This window comes from Sorex fumeus, unplaced genomic scaffold (genome assembly GCF_029834395.1).
Source record: "Sorex fumeus unplaced genomic scaffold, SorFum_2.1 ptg000037l, whole genome shotgun sequence".
NCBI classification, from domain to species: Eukaryota; Metazoa; Chordata; class Mammalia; order Eulipotyphla; family Soricidae; genus Sorex; species Sorex fumeus.
The window spans coordinates 10,941,680-10,962,561 of NW_026606094.1; the positions used below are offsets into that span (position 1 = coordinate 10,941,680).

At 40.3% G+C, this 20,882-nt stretch overlaps 1 protein-coding gene across 1 annotated transcript; it reads right to left on the reverse strand.

Moving 5' to 3' along the window:
• Positions 1 to 10,434: 10,434 nt before the first annotated feature.
• WNT16 (Wnt family member 16) lies at positions 10,435 to 20,656 on the reverse strand. The gene is made up of 4 exons (XM_056118520.1): positions 20,548 to 20,656; positions 20,076 to 20,317; positions 17,721 to 18,007; positions 10,435 to 10,973 (listed from the first exon to the last, which is right to left on the reverse strand). The coding sequence occupies exons 1-4, from the start codon at positions 20,640 to 20,642 to the stop codon at positions 10,509 to 10,511; spliced, it is 1,089 nt and encodes a 362-aa protein (XP_055974495.1). The 5' UTR covers positions 20,643 to 20,656; the 3' UTR covers positions 10,435 to 10,508.
• Between the last annotated feature and the right edge of the window lie 226 nt (positions 20,657 to 20,882).

The window sequence follows — 20,882 nt, forward strand, 5'->3', positions numbered from 1 at the left end:
TGGGCACACTGAGTGTTCTTTTCTCCTTCTGGTCTGGAAATAGAGCTGTAGACCAATCACGTGTGAGAACTTTTGGTCTGTACTGTTAGTATGACTCAGCCCAAATGGACCGGGACACAAAGCCAAAAGAAAAACCATTAAAATGACCAGGGCAGCCCGGTCATGGGAGAGGATGCAGCTCTTCACCAGAGGTTCTTTACTTCCAAGACAATGACCCGTTCCTACTACACTTCCGATTTCTCATTTATGCCTGATGTATAAAATCCTAGTGCCACTTTTTCTCATTTATATGCCTTTCAGATGCAAACTCAAACTCCTGTGTCTCCAGGCAGCTAGCAATTTAAAGGAAGACCATCCTGATAAGGGTTGTACCTGCTGGCCAGTGCTGGCCAGTGACATTTGACTGTGGGGTGTGGGGGAGGCTCAGAGGTGAAACTCCCAGTTCTAGGATCCTAGAACAGGAGACTTGAATCTCCATTCCTAGTAAGCTCCCACCCACCCACCCAGCCCCTCAGTAGGCACCCTGTCCCATCCATCCATCACTGCTTGCCCCGGTACCTCTGTAAGAGGACTTGCGCAAGGTTGGAATCTCAAGAGGGAAAATACTGACTGTTTCAGTTTTTCATATTTCTGAAATAAGCCTTTCCATCCTGGGTAAATTCAGCCATTGAACTGTATCTATTTGACTTAGACACACATTTCCCACCACGTATTATGCATCCCCAAAGCCTGCTTGCCTGCCATGCTGGTGCTGGTACCACGGCTTTGCTTGTAGTGTGATGAAACAAACAAGCTCAGTGCCCTTGACTTTCCTGCCAAAGCATCTTCTGCAGCACCAGGGGAAGAAAATGGACAGTTTGGAAATGGACTGTCCAATGGAACCGTTCTCCTTAGGTCCATCCCTCAAAGCAGTGGAGGAAATACCTACCCTTAGATATGCTGTTTTAGCTAAGGAGGACTCATCCAGAAATTGCGTGTGATTTTTATATTTTCATCAATTAAAAATGTTTAAGCAAACATCAGAATCTTTCAAATGGCTTCAAATTTTGACTCGCCCCCCCCCACATACAACAAAAAAAAGAAAAACAAAAGAGGTACAGTTTCTTTTGTAGACTCTGCATTTTAGTCCCCCTCACAAGAGAAATCCTAAAGTCCTGAGGCCTTTTTAGTTGTGATTGTGTTTGGTTGTGGTGGCCACACCCAGCAGTACTTAGAGGTTACTCCTGGCTCTGTACTCAGGAATAACTCCTGGCGGTGCTTGGGAGACTATGTGGGATGCTGAGGATAGCTCCGGTTGGCTGTGTGCAAGGTAAGTACCCTACCCACTAGACTGTCTCCCTGGCCCCCCTGATTGCTTATTTAACAAGAACAGAGATGGTCTTCAAGGAGCATGCCATACCAGCTTAAGCTTTGAGCAGAGGAGAAATTAGAGCCATGTTGGAGATCAAAGGCAGATCTCACACTTGCTAGGTTTGAATTTTACCATCGAGCCACACCTTCAACTTTGGAAGAAGAAATTTTAAAGTTAATGATGGGGTTATGTTTACCGTTAATATTCAGTTCTTGGAGAAGACCATGGTTCCTGAGGTTGGTGTTCCTCGTGGTGGATGGTGCTGGTGGACATGGAAGAGTCCACCATCTTTTTTGTGTGCAAGGAAGAAGCATAGACCTTAAGTTTGGATGCTTCGCAAGGGACTGTGGGCCAGTATTTAGCACCTTTCTGCTTGCTCTCCTTCAGGAAGCTCTAAGACCCCTCAAGAAGTTTGACTTTAGCACCTATAGAAATCAAGAGCTTTTCTATGAGTGGGAAAGAGGTTGAAAGTCAATTCTTAATTTTTTTTTTTGGTTTGAGAGTTCAACCTGGTTGTGTGCAGAGCTTTCTCTTGGCTCTGTGCTCTTGAGTGGGCTCTGGGGGACATGCAGGGTGCTGGGAATCAAACCTGCTTCAGAGGCATGTAAGGGAAGTGTCCTACCTGCCTGAGCATAGTACAATTAGTTCTTGTGGAACTAACTAAACACCAGGCATGGGGCTAATGGGATTCATTAGTGAAGATTTTTGAGGATATTCCCTGTAATTCCCCAGCACTGGGTGTGTGAGACATGGGTCCCATTACAGGATTTGTGGCATTTGAAAGAAAGTTTGAAATTGTACTTCCTATATTTAGCATATGTGAAAAGTACAGTTTCTCAAATGGCACATTCTGGGTAGAAGGCATATTCAAGATAGCAGAGGAGAGAATTTTTCATTGTGAATAGGGAGCTTTATTTTTCAGTTTATTGCCCTGTAATTATTAAATAGGGAAGGCCTGTTCAGGAGGATTTGTTCTGCTTGCTTTTTCAATTTTTCCATTTTGCTCTTGCACCAGAGGCTCACTCTTCAAAGAGCTTTGTGAAGATCAAAAATGAGTTGTTTGCCAGGGAACTTGAGGTAAAGCAAATGCAATGAATGGAAATTCAAAGTTATGCACTGATATGTATATTTAGATACAAAGAACTCTAGGGGAAATTTTTAAATACAATAAAAATAAACCAATTTTTAATCAAAATAAAACTTGCATGCTAGAATACATGGTAATCAGTTAATATTTTAGATACTTTTCTTGGTTGATATGGAGCTCAAAGTAGCTTTAAATGTGCAGCTATATTTATGGATTTAAATATGCAGTTATATTTTGTATGGGCTGGAGCGATAGCACAGCGGGTAGGGCGTTCGCCTTACACGTGGCCAACATGGCTGACCCGAGTTCGATTCCTCCACCCCTCTTGGAGAGCCCGGCAAGCTACCGAGAGTATTTGATATGCCAGACACAGTAACAACAAAGTCTCCAATGGAGACGTTACTGGGCCCGCTCGAGCAAATCGACGATCAACGGGAGGGCCTTTTATTTTGTATAAAAGTATGCAGTTTGGGCTGGAGCGATAGCACAGCGGTAGGGCGTTTGCCTTGCACGCAGCCAACATGGCCGACCCGAGTTCGATTCCTCCGCCCCTCTCGGAGAGTCTGGCAAGCTACCAAGAGTATCTCGCCCGCAAGGCAGAGCCTAGCAAGCTACCCGTGATGTATTCGATATATGCCAAACACAGTAACAACAGTCTCCAATAGAGACGTTACTGGGCCCACTCGAGCAAATCAATGAACAATGGAAGGACAGTGACAGTGACAGTATGCAGTTTTATTTAAATATTTAAATACACAGTTATAATTTAAAGACTCATAGGAAGAGGTGACTCTTCCTAGCAGATAGTGACCTGGAAAGAGAAAACTGTCTGTGTGTAGGTAAGTCATCTCAAGAGCTGAGAGGGACAGAGAAGGCTGCTCACTGTTCAGTGTTTCTGCATTTCATTGAAGGAATCAGATGCCTTCTTTTACTTTGCGGATGAAAATGTCCCCTATGAAAGGAGTGTGTGTTGACTTGGTCCACGTTTATTATTCCTTTCCCTTTATAACCAGTGGGAGAGGCTGCTTTTTCTAGCATGACTTTGTTTCAAACGGTTTTAATCAGGAAACCACCTCAAGTGGTTTTCCCTTGGATGCTAAAGGAAACCATCCCCAATGGTAAATTTTGCCCATCTATTAAAAATAGCACCTTATGTAACAATTGGCTATAAGCATAACAATAAAGAGGATGTAAGTATTTATTTAAAGTCACTCTAAATTAGTTTGATCTTTACCCCCAGTCATTTCCTTTTGGAATGATGGTTAGGCTCTTGCACAATCCAACTGTTAGCCACATTGGGATCTAAAATAGCAGGCAGTTTAAATCACTGTGCTCTTAGAAATCAAGAGGCGGTGTATTTTAATTCTATTTCATGGTGAGGTTCAAGGCCTGAGTTCTCCAACACCATCCTGCCCATCAACCAAGTTTATATAACCAAACCATGAAGGTACATTCAGTAGTTTTCATTATATTTACAAATCCCCAAAGTCTTAAGTGGTATACTGCAAACTCAGCCTATGAACAAACAAACATTTCCATTTTGACACAGTGAATGCTGTGCTGGTGGAGGGCACAGATGCTGAAAGCCAATTCATTCCCTGTGAACTTGGACTGGTTCACTATTAATCGGGCTGTTCCCTCATCTGCACCTATGGGCCACTGTGAGTGCACCTATTTTATGAGTTTACTGGGAGAATCAAATGTCTCGATATTTACAACATACTTAAAATAACACCTGGTATACTGTAAGATAACATTGATCTGTCCTTTCCGCCCTGCCGCAGGGAGCTTAGGTTTATTGGGTTACTCCCATCACAGTGCTCCCATTCCTCTGTGTTTACTTGTAACTTCTTTGTGCTCTGTTGACTTGTAACTATTGTTTATTTCTTCTCCTTAAGTCCATTGCATAGTTAATTCAGAGCAATGTTCTTTTTGTATACACAAAGGAATAAAGTTAATGCTCTGCTTTTGTAACTTGGGAGTTAATTGATTCCAAATAATATTACCTCCAGGGCATCTGTTCTCTCAATTTAAGCCTCACTTTCCCTTACTTCTTAGCACCCTTTTAGGGTTCCGTTGAGTGACTGGACGGACCCAGGGCAAGCAGTGAGCTACTCTGACATCGAAATGGGCCAGGCCAAAGTGCCATAATACTTAACTATAAGTTAAGAGCATGGTCATGGACAAATTCTGTCATAATCCAAAAAGTAATAACTAGATTCCGACCCTGCTGGGGTTAGGAATAATTAATCCGGCCTGAGCACAGTAATCTGAGTCTATCTCGAGATGTCCCCAGGAGAGCCACCACACAAGCCTAATGGAGCTCTTACTGTGTCCATACAAAATAATATTAAGAAGTAGAATTAAGAAATTAATTATGATGTTAATTACGTAGGTGGTATTTTCTTCCTTGAGCCTGATAGCAATCTGGGAGGGCTTTTGATATGTTGATGTGCTACCTGGCCAGGACCTGGGTGTGTGATTGCTACTCTTAGGGTGGGGAGTTGGAGAGAGATGGGAGAGAGACCATTGCGGCAAGATGGAGTGCAAAGAGACTAGCAGGGGAAACAGAGGGAGAAGAATATAGGGGAAGAATGCAGGAGCAGACTTGTAGAGAGACAAGAGACGTGGCTTCTAGATGGAGCTCAGAGAGATGAGCGGGAGAGACAGGAGGAGACGGGAATGAGGGGCAGTGTGAGACTAGAATGGGGGGCTCAGAGAGACTGGAACAGGCGCATGTGGAGAATGGAATGAACGGCAACTGATCAGCAACTGCCTGGTGGCTTCATTTCCTCCCTTGTCCGTCTATGGCATGGTTGGCCCCGGGTTGGGGAACAGCCCAAGACCACCGAAAGAGAGAGAGACCTGCGTGGAGATTACACAGTATGTAGCAAGAGTTATGTTAGTACTTGCTAATAGGTTTTTCTTTCAAAGAAAACAATACCCTGGTATATCCCTATGGCCCCTTTCATGGGATATGCAGGCATTTGTCCTCAGCTTACCTCATCATCCAACTCCAAGACATGTTAATGACTAACCGCAACTGGTCTACAGTGAAACTAAAGTCTATAAAGTAATCAAGGCAATTTAGCTAACTTTCTTATGAAGGACTTATCTTCGAGAGAATTCATGGTTCTTAGAGACATAATTTAGCCTGTTCAACCCTCAAGTCAGCTATGTGGATTATGGTGCTCTGCAAAATAAACCAATTGGCTTCAAATGGTTTAATTCTCTTTTTGGTGGCTATTGCAAAAAGTATCAGCAGCTCATCAAACTGCTATTTTGATGAAAACCTTCTGATTCCACAATTTTTATAAATAGGGTAGTTCCAGTCAGGTGGAGTCTTGGAGCATTTCTAGGGATAATGGGGGTCACTAAGGTCATACAAGGCTGGTCTGGGGGGAAAATATATCATGGTGTCAGATCAAATTCAGGACCTCAAAATATTGTGAATATCATATATGATATATGATATGGCTGGAGCGATAGTACAGTGTTAGGGCGTTTGCCTTGCACACAGCCAACATGGCCAACCCGAGTTCGATTCCTCCGCCCCCCTCGGAGAGCCTGGCAAGCTACCGAGAGTATCTTGCCTGCACGGCAGAGCCTGGCAAGCTACCCGTGATGTATTTGATATGCCAAACACAGTCACAACTAGTCTCACCCTGGAGACGTTACTGGGCCCGCTCAAGCAAATCGAGGAACAACGGGAGGACCATGACTGTGCCATCATATATGATGATAAAACTGCATAATAGGGTCTGGGAATCTAACTTACAGAACATCTTATTGGTATTCTCTTGCTTTATTTTGGAACCAAATCTTGGGATATTCATGGGTTACTCCCAGCTCAGTGCTCAGGGACCACATTCTCAGTGGTTCTTAGGGAACCAGGTGCAGCCAGGAATGGAACCCAGGGTCTCACACAAGGCAATTGCTCCTTCACCAAGTCACACCCCTACACCTCCTTTGCAAAACTTCAAAGTGCTTTTCATGTTGTATAATTTGTCATGGGCTGGAGCAATAGCACAGTGGATAGGATGCTTGCCTTGCATGTGGCTGACCCGGCCAACCCGAGTTCAATTCCTCCGACCCTCTCAGAGAGCCCGGCAAGCTACGAGAGTATCCCGCCCGCATGGCAAAGCCTGGCAAGCTACCTGTGATGTATTTGATATGCCAAACACAGTAACAAGAAGTCTCACAATGGAGACGTCACTGGGCCTGCTCAAGCAAATTGATGAACAATGGGAGGACAGTGCTACAGTGCTATAATTTGTCATACCAGACAATTTCTTTAGTTAATTTCTTACCTGGAAGTGACAGATAACACCAATTGAGGCTTTTCTTAATTTCATTTCAAAAGAACCATCACTGTAACAATCATTGCCATCATTGCCTTGGTGAGACATTTCCAAATTTACAAAAACTTGAGCTCCTCAGTTGAAAATTAATATACTGGAGCATTTCTCCTCTCCTTTCAACATTATAAAGGGCATGTTAATAAATATTTTGATAAAAGCATAAATAAACATTTTGATGAAAACCTAAGGACATTTTGCAGTCTGACTCACATGGTACCCTATTTCCTAAATACATCACCAGAAGTAGGAATCACTGTCCTCCTGTTGTTCATCGATTTACTCGATCAGGTCCAGTAATGTCTCCATCGTGAGACTTGTTGTTACTGTGTTTGGCATATCAAATATCGAATTCGCCACCAGGAGCTCTGCCGTACGGGCGAGATACTTTCGGTAGCTTGCCAAGCTCTCTGAGAGGGGCAGAGGAATCGAACCCGGCTCGGCCGCGCCAGTAGCACACAAGGCAAACGCCCTACCTCTGTGCTATAGCTCCAGCCATTCCAGAAGTAGGAATATGTAGTATTTTTGTTCTCTGACATCCAGGCACTCTCTAATGATGACATAACACCTTGTTTCCCCCGCTGTGAACTCATTTCTTTTGTATTCTCAAGCTACACGGTTTAAGTTTAAATAAACCTCATGGCCAATTTCAGGCACGGTTGTGTCTCCCTTGCCTGGATTAGATAGCTGAACCTGTCTCCCAACCCAAATTTCCAATTGCCATGTGATTAGTTATATTAGTCAGAGCCACTGAGACTCTTGAGGACCTTTGTTGGGTTGCTGAGAAATAAACAATTTTCCCCTCCTATAAAAGAACCTGAAATAATAGAAAAGAAAAAAGAACCTCTTAGAAGAGGCAGGAACTTGAAATTTGGAAATGCAACGCTTGGTATATAGTGTTTTCTAAACCTTCGATAGGAGCAAGACGGTAGTTCAGAGGGTAGGAAAAACTGCTGCACTTAGGGTTTGTGGGGAGGCTGGGAGGCAATAGCACAACACTTTGTGGAGCCTAAGTAGAAAAGAATGACATAGAAGACAGCTATTTCCAGATGCAAATGAGAAGACTTGGGTGAAATTTTAGGGTGAGCTTCTCATTTAAGCTCCACTTGAGCTCTGGGCTTCTCAGGCTGGACTCATTTTCATTAATTTTTGTCACTGTGACATATTTGTCAGTTACCTGCAACAGTAAAGAAACCTAACTAATGCAGAAAAAATAGTTTAGGCAGATAACAGAACAGGAATGCTTGTACCCTAGAATTTATATTTCCAGCAGCACCGTGATGCTCCCGCCATCATGATGGACAGTTGGAAGGGAAAGACCAAGGCAAAATTAGTGGGAGGCTGCTCATTTGTTTTCGGACCACACCCTGTGATGTTGGGAGGTTAGTCTCAGCTCAGTACTGTGGGGTCATTTCTGGTTGTGCTCTTCAGACATGAGTGTCAGGGATCAAACCTAGCTCTCTCTACAGAGCATGCATTACAGCTCACACATCTGTCTCTCTGGCTGGTCTCATGGCCAGGTTGTTAGCCTGTAAAAGTTAACAGCTGAGATTTCAAAGATCGTTTCCATGGTGATGTCAGGAGAAGGAAAAAGAACCCAAAGAAATAACTTGGGAGTTAGATGTTTCTACTTAGGAATACCATAAAAGAGAGACTGGATTGACCATACCATATTTTTATGCAAAGATTTAGTAGTAATTAGGTATTTACGAATTACAGACTGCCCATTTCCCACAATTGATAGGTAAGGTAGTTGTAAAAAATATTCTAGTCAATAGAAAAAATTGTTCCTGAATGGGAATTACAGTCTTAATTGTCTTTTTTTAAGGTGCTTATTTTTATTGCAAAAAATTTAGATTTTTACTATTAAAAAATGAGACTTATTTTCTGTGTTATTTTAATCAGTGGATACAAAAGATTAGTGTATCACTCTTTTAAATATGAACTGTATTTGTTTACTTGTCATTTCTGAATCTCTGATTTGGTAAATAATGATTCTGCTCAACATCATGGGCCATGGTTAAATGTTTCACCTTGATTTTAATATTAAACCTGGCATATTTTTTTTTCTTTTCCACAAATTATAGTACATAAACTGAAAGGAAATAGACAAGACCTGGGGGAAAGGGAGCACGGGGAAACATTTCTTTGATGATTATAAGAATATTTTTGTTCATTCTGAACTTATATAATTTTCTATATAATTCCAAAATATTTAACAATTTTCATAGAAACATAAGTATTCTTATTAAAATACAACTTTAAATATAATCCTGTAATTTTCACGAAAAACCATGTAAAATAGGATGAATATACATGCATGAATAGAAAAACAAGAAAAGCTATTTAACATTCACATGAAAATGCAGCATTACTTGTAATAAAATAAATATATATAGGCTATCAAATCCACAAATTGATCATTATTCTGATTTAGATTCTTTTTTTCCAGTTAAGACTTTTACTGCATAATTTATTAAAATAAACTTACAAGTTAAGCATAACTAATTAAAAACAGAATTCAACTAATATGACCGCTGAAATAACATAATTCTCGGCATTCTGAAGCATATTTTAAACTATAACATATAAAACTGTCATTTGGGCAAGAAATATACATCAATATAACTAAACTGCACAATTAGCTTCTTTTTCAATGTATTAAAAATGTAGAGTTAAGACTATAAGAAGAAAAAGAAGCTAATTCTATTTCTAAGATACTTTTATTGCCTTAGCTCTTGGATTTTGGCAATAAATGTCTTAATTCTTAATATATAACATAACTTAAACACTATTTACAAAATATAAAACTTTTTAAAGTAAGATACTTCACAAAATACTGCCTTTATATGTGTAAAGCGTGCTTTTCCTTACAATGTATGAGAGCCCTTTTTATTTTTAACTCAAAATTTCTCACAAGCTTTCAGGATCCCTTCCACCCCCAGTTTTTCAGAGATGTTTTTTAATAGTGAAAACTGGTCTATAATTCAAGTATGAAGCAATAGCTTTAAGTTGCTATAACTCTACTGATTATTTTCTAGATAAAATCTTTTAGTTAAAAGGCACTTAAAATTTGAATGAGACCTTTTGGTATTTTGCTTCTTTCTATTTGTAACAAAATACTTCCAATAAAGACTTTTTATGAATAATGACATCATTCCTGAAGACTTTTTAATTTGTCCTTTTTGGGAAGTGCAAGAGAGAACCCACCACTTCTCTTAATTTTTCAGCCTGTTTCCATTACCGTCTCGTATGGTTTCATCTAAAGTATTGAGAGATTAAATGAGTTTCATGTTTACCGCTCTTTGCTTCTGTAAGAAGTGTCTTTTTTAATGGTCAGCATTCCCCCACTGCTATCAAGTTCTATAAGTAACTGAGTTCCACAGTCAAAGATCTAAACCTGAGAATGGACCAACTCTTCCTGGCAGAAGGGATCTTGGTTGAGAGACAGCTCATCTTCCTTGTAAGTCAGTACATAATCCCAAAACCAACAGAAATATTCATTCAAAACTTTCATAATTAAAAAAAAATCTCTACACATTCACGTGTTCTGTATGTGACTGGATGTTGCCCAGATAAAAGAAACTGAAAGGCACACAAGGATCTTGGAATTCAGAGTCAGCTGTCAGTCCTGCACAGTGAAAGATGCACCCTTGGGTGAGACTCCAACTGCACGTCCCTGAGCCACGCTGCCCAAGGCCTGACGGAGCAGTTACTTGCAAGTGTGGACGTCAGCCATGCTTTCACACCTCCTGCAGCGGACATAGCAGCACCAAATGAACTTACACTCACACCTCTCCACATGCCTGACCACATGCGTGTTATAACCTCGGCCACAGCACAGGAGGTTGCAGCCATCAGAACCCTCTGACGTTCGGTTGCATTCTCTTCCTTGTGTCCCTGGAATCCCGAGTTTCTTGTCTTCTACACAGTAATTGGGAGACTTATGAATGTAAAGCAGGTCATCCTTGTGAATGGGGATTTTCCTCTGATCCTTTTCCCTCCTTCGCATTTTCCTCTTTATTTTGTCTGAGATTTGGACACTGTTTTCATACTTCTCTTTCAACAAATGGCCAATCTTCTCAAAAGACGACATGGTTTTCCAGCATGTTTTCACAGCACAGGAGCCAGAAACTCCATGGCACCGGCAGTCAACTGACATCAACTTGGCAACAGCCTGCAACCAACAGTCATTGTGTTAAATATTACGCAGGAAGTGCTTTTATTCAACAGCAGAAGCACCAAATACTTAGCTGCCTGGGTCTGTGTCTGTCTACACTACACGAAGGACACAGAACGTAAAGGATCTTTACAAATTGCTTCAAGTTTCACATAGTTTTGACCTTCTCTGGATTCACCAGAGCAAACTTTGCTAAATTGAGTTTCTGGTCACAGACAAGGCTAATCTAGTCTACTCAGAGATAATCTGGGATTATAAATGGAAACTCCTTATTTCAAACTCCTGTTTAATTGGGGGGCATAAAAATTTGTTGCTATATGCCTCTGTGGCCGTTGTCATTGAGTATCTTGAAGCCCAGAGTGAAGCAGCAGAAGCAGCATTTAGAATTACAGACCACCAGAATCAAAAAGTTGCTCTTTCTTGCTGTTTTTGAAAAACTCTCTTTTTATCTCTGTCTGCTCTGACTCTGTCTTCTCTGTTTCTTTCTCTCTTTCCCTCTCTGTAGCTTCTGGGACACACCTAGCATTTCTCAGTTCTATTTCCTGGTCTCTGCTCAGGGGTGTTTGGGGGATTGTGTGGTGCCAGGGAGAAACTTTCATATTAATAAGACGCTTAGGTGATTCACAGTACAACTAAACTTGAGGGACTCAAGAGGGTTTTTATCCTCTGTTCATGCAGTATGTGGAAATATTCATATGCATAAAACCCTACTAATGCCTGAACCCTCGACACTGGGATTGAATCACTCAAGGTGAAATCCAGGAAACAGTATTTTGACTAGGCAGCTAAGGTGATTCTAACGGACATCAAGGATGAGAACCTACTGACTGAATCAGAGTTCTCAGGTCTGATTCGTATTCCCAGTTCTGATCCCCAGAGGGCTGGGGACCATGCTATGCCCTGGGTAGAGACCGCATGAGAAACCCCATCTACTCAATTTACAAGAAGTGACTGGAGTATGCTGTTGCTCCCAGAAAATTCTCCCTCACTCATTCTTTAAAAATTAATTCAAAACATACATCCTATTCTTGACAGAACAGAGTCATCTTCGTAAAATAGGCAGGGGATAACATTTATACAACTTTTAAGTTCTATGCAAGATTTAGTTTATTCAGACTGAGAAATTAGTCAGACTGAGAACTTAGTCTGAATAATGCCTGACACGCATGAAGGTTTACATAAACGCCTCCTCTCCCCGAAGAAGAAACGACAGTGAAAGTCGAGATGAATTTTCAAATGGGACTAACAGAGCAAAAACAATATTAAGATTTCAAAAGTTTTAAGGTTATAATCTCTCACACACCAGACGAGTTGGCCTAGCCTCCTCCAATTCCCAGAGGATGGCAAAGCAGAGTAATATATTGTCAGATCTAGCTGTAGAGCTGACATTCTGTCAACATGCTGGGGAAGATGAAAAATAGATCTCTTCATTCAATAACTTGCAAATTCTGCATGTAATCTTATCAAAGAAACGGGAAAGCCTGCAGCTTAAATTCGACTTATAGTTCTTATCGAAACAATAAAATGACAGAGGTGTAGACTTGGCTGTTTTTCCGAATGTGATACTGACATGTTTGTGAAATGTTACATTTCATCACAATTTAACTGGTTTCTGAGCTATCTAAGGAGACAGGATATTTCAAACAATTTATAATATTTGCAACCTTGAATAGGAGCATATGGTTTTGATTTGAGTAATATTCAATACTTTTTTAGTAGTGTTTGAAAAAATAAACAGCAGAACAGTTAAGCCTGTCCTTTATAGAAAATAGGACTTATGCTATTTTTTAATTCATAAAGCCAAAAAGTAAGTATATATGTATACTTATTAACTCAGCAAAAGGTATCTTCAAATTATATGAAAGCAATTTATGAAGTACGGTGCACAAGCATATTTTGTTGAATTTATGTTTTTCGGTATTCACAAAACCTTTAAAACATTTTCAGGCAAATAAACATTCAAATCAACTTAATCTGCCTACTTTGTTCAGACATTAAAAACTCAAGGAATATAAGAAAAAGAGAGTTTCATCAATGGTAGGTAATAACCAAACAAATTGTCCAAAGAAAACAAAAAAATCTAAAAATGTATGTTTATGTGTTTAAACCTGGTTAACGTTCCTTACAGTCATCACTTAGTGATTTAAAGCTGCCTCTCACTCAGAATCCTGACAGAGGAGCCAACTTTCTCTTTTTTTAACCAGTTCAGACATCAGACTGTGTTGCCAATATTTTAGCATGGAAAATGAAATAGAAGTTCATCAACTGGGTCTTGAAAAATGAATAAGTCCAGTTCATGTAAGCAGTTTTACACCAGCCTCTATTGGGAGTTGGAATTGGGGTGACACAATAAATGTCACTCTCCTACACCTAAGTGTTACGAAGGGAAGGTGGATGATATAGAAGCATTTGATGAATTGGACTCTATTCCAATTCCTCAGTCATCAGAGGGAGTCCCCGAGAGTGACACACTACTTTGCTTGTTTGAAGGATAAAAAGAGAGATTAGTTTTCACTTCTATCGCCTGCTGAGCTTGTAGAGAAATTTAGGGGAGATTTTCCTGCCATAAAAAAAACTAGTCCTTTAAAATAGCTGGCATTCGTTTTAATGCGTTTCAGCGATGACATTTAAACAGTTTTCTATTACCTTTAAATTCTATTATCTTTTTGTTCTAAATAGTAACTAGGGGAAAAGAAATTGTATTTCTATCATTCCTCTCTCTCTACATGTATAATATAAAATTTAAGAAGAATCCCAACAACGTGACATACAATTTAAATAATTATGCTCATTATACCCCTAGAAAAAAACATTAAAATATCGATTTTAATAAAAAAATGTTATTAGCACACACCTAGAAAACATTCACACAAATTTTATAAAGCTTAGAGGATTTCTGAGCACATGGTCATAAATCATTTTACTCGAGTTCGTTTTATAGAAAAAAATGTTTTCCACAGAGTAGACAGTTCATGAGCATGCTCTTATTATTATACATTTACAGGAAAATAAAGTGTAATTATGACACTTAAATGAGGAAAAATAGGTATACACGATATACTTTGAGATCTCAACATGCCACAGAATAATTTTAGCAGAACAAAGAAAAATAAAAGTGGAAAATGCAATTATAGTTAAGAAAACTGAATGAACACATCTAAAAAGGTATGTACTGGTGCTCTTTAGTTGGAAATCTTAATTAGTGATAAATATCCATTTTGATAGTACAGTTATTTTCTGGTGACAGGAGAAATAAGGGAATAGCAACCGAATGAGTTGTGTGTGGTTATGAGAAAATTCCTTTCTCTACTCTAGTTGAGTTGTTAAGGTTTATAACGATATTAACAGAGGAATGTTTTGTTAACTATTGCAAACAGATGTGCACATTTGGGAAGAGTATTTCAAACGATGGGAGAGCAATTAGGAAGGTAGCACTGAATCTATAGGACTCCTTGTGTTAAGGTTTGGTTTGATAAATTTCTAATGAAGTGAAATAGGAAAGGTGTATCATTAATCCTTAAGTAAAAATAGAAACTACTTGAGAAGTGGTGGAAGAAGTGATTGGTCCCACAATTTTGATTCAGGGTAATGTAGTAAGCGGCAATTATTTTCCAGTATGTTGCTTTACCCAACTTTACAAAAATGGGCAAAAGAAATTATTGTGGAACATTTTGTAAGGAGTATTTCATTTTGTCAACCTTCAGATAATCTGTTTAAGTTTTTATAAAAATCGCTTCACAAGGTTGAGTGGTTATATGTAGAATTCTTATTCCTCTGACCCATTTTGTCCCTCTCACTCCAAAAATATATTTGAACCTGCTGAAAAGCAAAACAATTATGTGCTGTTCAAGTACTTATAAATATTCTTGAAACAGGTCAATGAAAATTTGGGGTTGGCCCTTCCCACTTTTTTGAGTTACTCATCATAAAACAAATTATGGGGTAGGGAAACTTAAAAGTTTATGAGGTGGACATGGGAAGAATGGAAATATTTTAAGCACACCAAAAGAAATACCCATAAATATTCCAAGTCACATTATTCCCAGAAGTTCTGCCCCTGGAAGACATCACATCATTCTGTCAGCCAATCACCATTCGGCAACATTATTCTTGGAGTCATAACTTTAGGAATGGTGTCAGAAAGCAAGTGGGAATCAGAGTATTTAAGGTCAGTGGTTAGAAAATCATCTGTGCTACTCATAGCACTACTAAGCGCCAGTACCCACATTTTTCTGAATGCTTTCCTACATTTTGAGTTTGGGATTTTGAGACTAGGAAAATCAATTCAATTGACTGCAGACCTCAAACTTGATTCAGAAGAATGCCTATTAGATTAAATCCTAATTATAATATTTGAAGAGGGAGTTGATTGTTTTTTCCATCTTAGATAATAACCTGGAAACTTGGTCCGTTTTTGTCGTGGTGATGGTGGTTAGCTTGTTATTTTTGGCCATCCGTAGAGAGAAAAATACAAAAATGTTTTGAATTTTAACACAACATGAGAAAAGACAAACAAAAAACACCAGTGCAATGTCCTCAAAATATCTAGGTAATATTTTTTTAATGTTTAAGATTCTATCTAGACTAGTATAGAAACAAGAGATTCAGAAGTCTAAACTTATATAAAATGTTTGTGCTGAATAATTTTATGCATGGTTACAATAGTAGTAAAAACTTAGGTAACCTAAGAGAATTTTATTTAGTCAACAAAAGATAGATGAAAAATTATGCTGAAAAGATTTTTGCTTTAAAGTAAAAGCAATATAAACAATAGTTTAAGATCAAAGTGACTTGTTCCAGAGGACACTGATGCTATGGATTTACAACAAAGCATACCAAATGGAATAAAATTAAATAGCTGCTTACTATTACCAATAAGAGTCCATCTACAAAGACTTATAAAGTTTTTCTACAAGCCCAGAGATAACTTTATTCAAGAGAGTTAAAATTAATAAGAGTTTCTGAGTTGTTTTCTAGTTTTTTTTAATCAATTTGTTTTTAAAATGCCTAAAGAACATTGAAGGTCTAGATTATAATGCATATTCATTTCATTATTTTTAAAGAAAAATATAATTTTATTCATCTTGGTCTTTTTCTCTAATTTTTGTGGGTTTTGTTTGTTTTGGGGGGGTCACACAAGCAGTGCTCAGGATTTACTCTTGGCAGCACTGGGGGCCCATATGGTGAGTGGAGGATTGGACCCAGGTCAGCAGCAGATAAGTCACGCACTCTGCCTGCTATACTTTCTCTCCAGCCCCTTAAGAGTTTTGAAGAACATACTAATTACATTCAACATCTTTTATATTAATATATTAGAAATAAAATTTCCTTCTCTGGATGCTACTTTACGTTGAAGCAAACATTTGTTCATCGAGATTCTTTAAAATTTAAAACTTTAGGAAAAACAGACACACGCATCACTATGGTAGTAGGCAAGCATTTTTTTATGGTGTGACAAAATAACTTTTGAAACTTGTAAACAAAATATGAAAACATCATATAGATATACTTACCCATTTTCTATTTACAATTTAATATATAAATAGAATTTTGATTCAGAGAGCTATGATTTTATATGTACATATACATTGTTCTCCGTAAAGAACTGTTTCGAGTAGGATCCTTTTGTTCACTGCCCCAAAATGTAAAACAAATAGTACAGATACTTTAAATATTCCTAAAGATGCTTCTTAGTGGGATCAATTTATTCACTGTCTAAAAGTGTAAACCAAATACAATATATACTTTAAATGCCTCTAAAAGATCTTGCAACTTTTAAGAAGTTAATTTCATAAGAATGTAGCAGTGACTACTTAGGGACCTTAATAAATTATAATATACCTATAATAATATATATTACATATTGATTTTCATATTCTGAAAAGAGTGTTCAACATATAAAATATATTTATATACAGGTCTTAAGAGGGTTACTCACTCTAAATGGATAGATAGTTGGTCTTCATAGAACCCAAGTTGTATTGTCTTAAGGTAAATATATAAAGGTTAAATTGAGCTACATTTTACTTCATTTTAAGAATATTTAGTATAGTATAAAGGAAATGATATATATAAGAAAGTTAATCAGATTTTGATTTTTCACATCTGCATTCCTCCTCAATTTACCTTTATTTTAAAATATCCATTTAATGTTTCTATAGCTTCTTTATATTTATTGGGATTTATCAATATTTAAATTTGCATTGCTTTATAATAATTGCTTTCTTTAACAAATTTTATTCCATAATGTTTGCTAATAGAATAAAAAGACAAAACTGATAACATCTTTAGGAAACTGTGCTCTCTAAACATTGTTTTAAAACATCATGGAAATTCAGTTTTAAGGAAATGGAATTTGATTTAGTCCCATTAGAAAGTCAGATACTGCAGATTTTGTTCCTATTCTACCACTTACGAAGGAAGGGAACTAAGAACCTACTTTTAAGTTCCAGGTCTACAAAGTGTACATTCACAGACACATTCCATAGCAAGATTCCACTCACATCAGATGAAAAACATAAATTGTCAGTGTGATCAGTACAGACTCATGGAAGAACAGAAATGGTGACAGATATGTCAGCCACTAATATATCATTAAACTACATCTGCCTATGTATGTATTATATGTAGAATGCAATCTATAATTGTTAGATCACAAGCACTTGTCATTTAAACCATTTTGGTAGATTCATATAGAAGTATAATCCTATAGCTGTCTGACAGCTCTATTTTTCTAATACATACCTGCCTTCCAGCTTCACTGTTATGTAGATTCATTGCTGATAGTGCCTTGCTTTCTCTTCCAGAGGTGTTTCTGAGGGGGAAATCTAGGAACTTTCTGCTGAACCACATGCCATACTGAACATCATCAGAGCAGCCCCCCCAATGCCAGCCTTCACTCGCTGAGCCGCCATTTTGCAAGGTGGTGTCGCAGGAACACTCTGTCATGTTACCTGCGCTACATGACCTGGTCACAGAATGCACCAGGCCTGCAGCCATTACAGCATAAATAAAGGCTGTTTCCTTGGTACCTAGAAGAAAACATACAACGCTAAGTGAAAGAGCCTTACCATTCTCCATTCCTGTCCATAAAGAAGCCTTTAGCCTAGCCTACTTTTCAAAGAAGCAATTTTTCAATTTTTTATGTGAATACATGGAGAGTTAGGAAGCACAATTTCCTATTCTCGTCTTTTTAAAAGCAACCAGTACTTTTTAGTAGCCCACTTAAGGGGATTTTCATATATTTTATATTATAAGTTATGACAGGACATAAATTGTCCTCATGCCACTAAAAATTTTATTTTTGCAAAGTTAAAATGCATGTCAGCACCTTGCTCAGTGTTTAACAACAATAAAAGACAACTGATGAATTAGAACTCTTTTCATAATTGCCATGAATGGTAAAACCATGTCAAAATTTGTACTGTTCATTTTTCTTTTGAAATTTAAAATGTAGCTGTGCAAAACACAAATTGAGAAATGTATATCAGAATGCAAATCAAGATTTAGCAAAGACCTAAGCAATTAGTAGATAAATCTTGCTGCTTGCTTTTTCTCACATCAGACTTTCCCTTACATCAGGCTTTTTCTCAGGAAAATAACCGTTTTCTTGGGTTATTTACATTGTAAATAACCTCCCTGATATTATCACAAAAGTTAAATATTTTATAAAGTACTTGCTAATCCTCTAACACTCTTATAGGCAGGGATTGAAAATCACTAAAATGTCACTAGAAAATAAAAGGAATCATTATGTATGAATGTGTATTTAGAACACCTGCTGCAGTTTGAGATTTTAAAAAAATCTTCCAAAATTAAAGTAACCATCAAAACAGTAATAAAAAGAATTAGGAGGGATTTAGCAGGATACGTTTTTTTTTTTCTTTCGAGATGTTTAGATTGGAGTCGAAACAATTCCAGGCCCGTGGTCCAATAAACCTTTCCAGCAGCTAATGTCTCTGCATTTCAGCAAATGTCGAGAGAACACATTTCTTTCTTTCTCGTTCCCCCCCTCAGGGGGTCAGGGCTCCTTGGGAAGGGTGTGTCGGCCAAAGCGCAGCGGGGGCAAAGCGCTGCTAAGGCGGCGATGTGTGTAGGGACCTCGGTGGGGAAGGGTCACAGGAGGAGGGAGAACGGGAAATGAACCCGAAAAACAACGAATCTTTCGGCACCCACGTCCTACAAGTCTTCGCATCTGTTGCTATTCCTGGAACGACCCCGGTGCCCTGTTCCTTTATCCTTACCAGGTCCCTAGACTGGGGAACTTTTTCTGCAGCTTGCGGCGCCGCGGGTGTGCAGAGAGGAGGGAAGAGAGAGAGAGAAGAGAAGGAAAAGCGAGCAGAAGGGAGAAAAAAAAAGTCAAAGTAGATGTGCTTGGCTTCCTCGCACGTCGGGTTATCCTGGAAAACCCCTTTCAAATAATAATAATAATAATAATAATAATAATAATAATAATAATAATATCATCATTAATTCCATGTCCTGGATGCTCCAAGGAGCCCCTGAACGCGGAACTCCGAGGCAATTAGCCACTTGTCCAGGACTCGCTACGCAGCCGAATGCCTTAAATCAAAGCAGATGCGGCCGCGGCATTCCCTGCTGCCGACATCATGTTTCTCCAGCTGGTCCCCCACGTAGGGGGGGGGGGTGAGCTACGGGGTCCGAGGGGTCGGCGGGATGGAGTGTCAACAGTTTTTCTCCAACTCCGATGGAGCGCGGTGGGAAGGAGGAACAGCAACAGGCTGCCAAGCTCCCCGTCCTGGCCTGGGGGAGTCCTCCCCCATCTCCCTCTACCCCCGGCCCCAGGGGACCACACACACACACACACACACACACACACACACACACACACACCTGCACCCCGGCTTTTCCGCCGACTCCCGTCCACTTGAAAAAGCAAACCCCAACCCAAAGCCACTGTTCCGTTGGGAAACTTGCAAAGCGTTGTCAGGCCCCAGCCAACGCATTTCAACTTTATTTGCAGGGCAGAGTGCGGGTGGTTGTTGCGTTCTTCCCGCACGCGCCCGGGAAGGGGTCGGGTGTGGGTGTGTGTGCGGGGTGGGGGTGTGTATGTGTGTGGAGGGGATGGGGCGGACTCACCGCTGCTCAGCTCGTGGCCAAAGAGGGCGCTGGAGGCGGGCGTGGAGGCGGCGGCCACCGTGCAGTTCCATCTCTCGTGGCGAAACTGGCTCCTGCACTCCTGGATGCCCAGGCGGGCGCCCTCGCGGATGCTTGGCAGCAGGTAGGGCTTCCGTTTGCACAGCTCCTTCTGGCGGCTGCTCAGCGGCAGGTTGGCGCAGCCCAGCTTCTCGGGAACCCCGAAGGACGCGATGCCCAACCACCTGCAGGACAGGCCGCGCGCCCCACGCGCTAAGTCGCTCCCCGCGCTCTCCAGACCCCAGGCGCAGACACTCCCCCGAGAATCGGGGCATCCTTCCAAAGAACCCCCGACCCGACGCTTCCCGGGCGGCACCAAGTTGATTTGAGCCAGGTCACCTCGCCCCTTCCGCCCCCACCCCCTCCAAGCTGCAAATACACCCGCAAATACTCACATCCAGTTGCAAATACTCACATCCAGTTGCCCTGCGTTCCGCAGGGGAAGAGCGCGAGCAGGGCTGCCCACAGCGCGCACAGGCGGGACAGTCCCAGGAGCGCTGCTCTGTCCATGGCCCCCGCATGGAGTCCCCCGGCTCAGCCGCTCCTCCTCTGCGCTCCCCGCCCCGCCGGGCCAGAGGTCAGTTGTGCAGCCTTAGCTTGGCCCGGGTCCCCTCTTCTCCCCGCAGGCGGTGAAGGAGAGCTGGGCGGTGGCGCTGGGGCTCTCAGGAGCCTGCCCCCTCGCTTGCAAGGAGCGGCGGGAGGAGGTGGAGGAAATTGCTCGGGGGTGGGCCGGGATGTCCCGCGGCGGCC

Excerpts from the sequence above, each read along its gene's own strand:
- WNT16 (XM_056118520.1), bottom strand. The coding sequence starts at position 20,642 with ATGGACAGAGCAGCGCTCCTGGGACTGTCCCGCCTGTGCGCGCTGTGG. Across the intron at positions 20,318-20,547 it reads GGAACGCAGGGCAACTGGAT|GTGGTTGGGCATCGCGTCCT; the intron begins GTGAGTATTTGC and ends CCTGTCCTGCAG. Across the intron at positions 10,974-17,720 it reads ACAGTGAAGCTGGAAGGCAG|GCTGTTGCCAAGTTGATGTC; the intron begins GTATGTATTAGA and ends TGTTGGTTGCAG.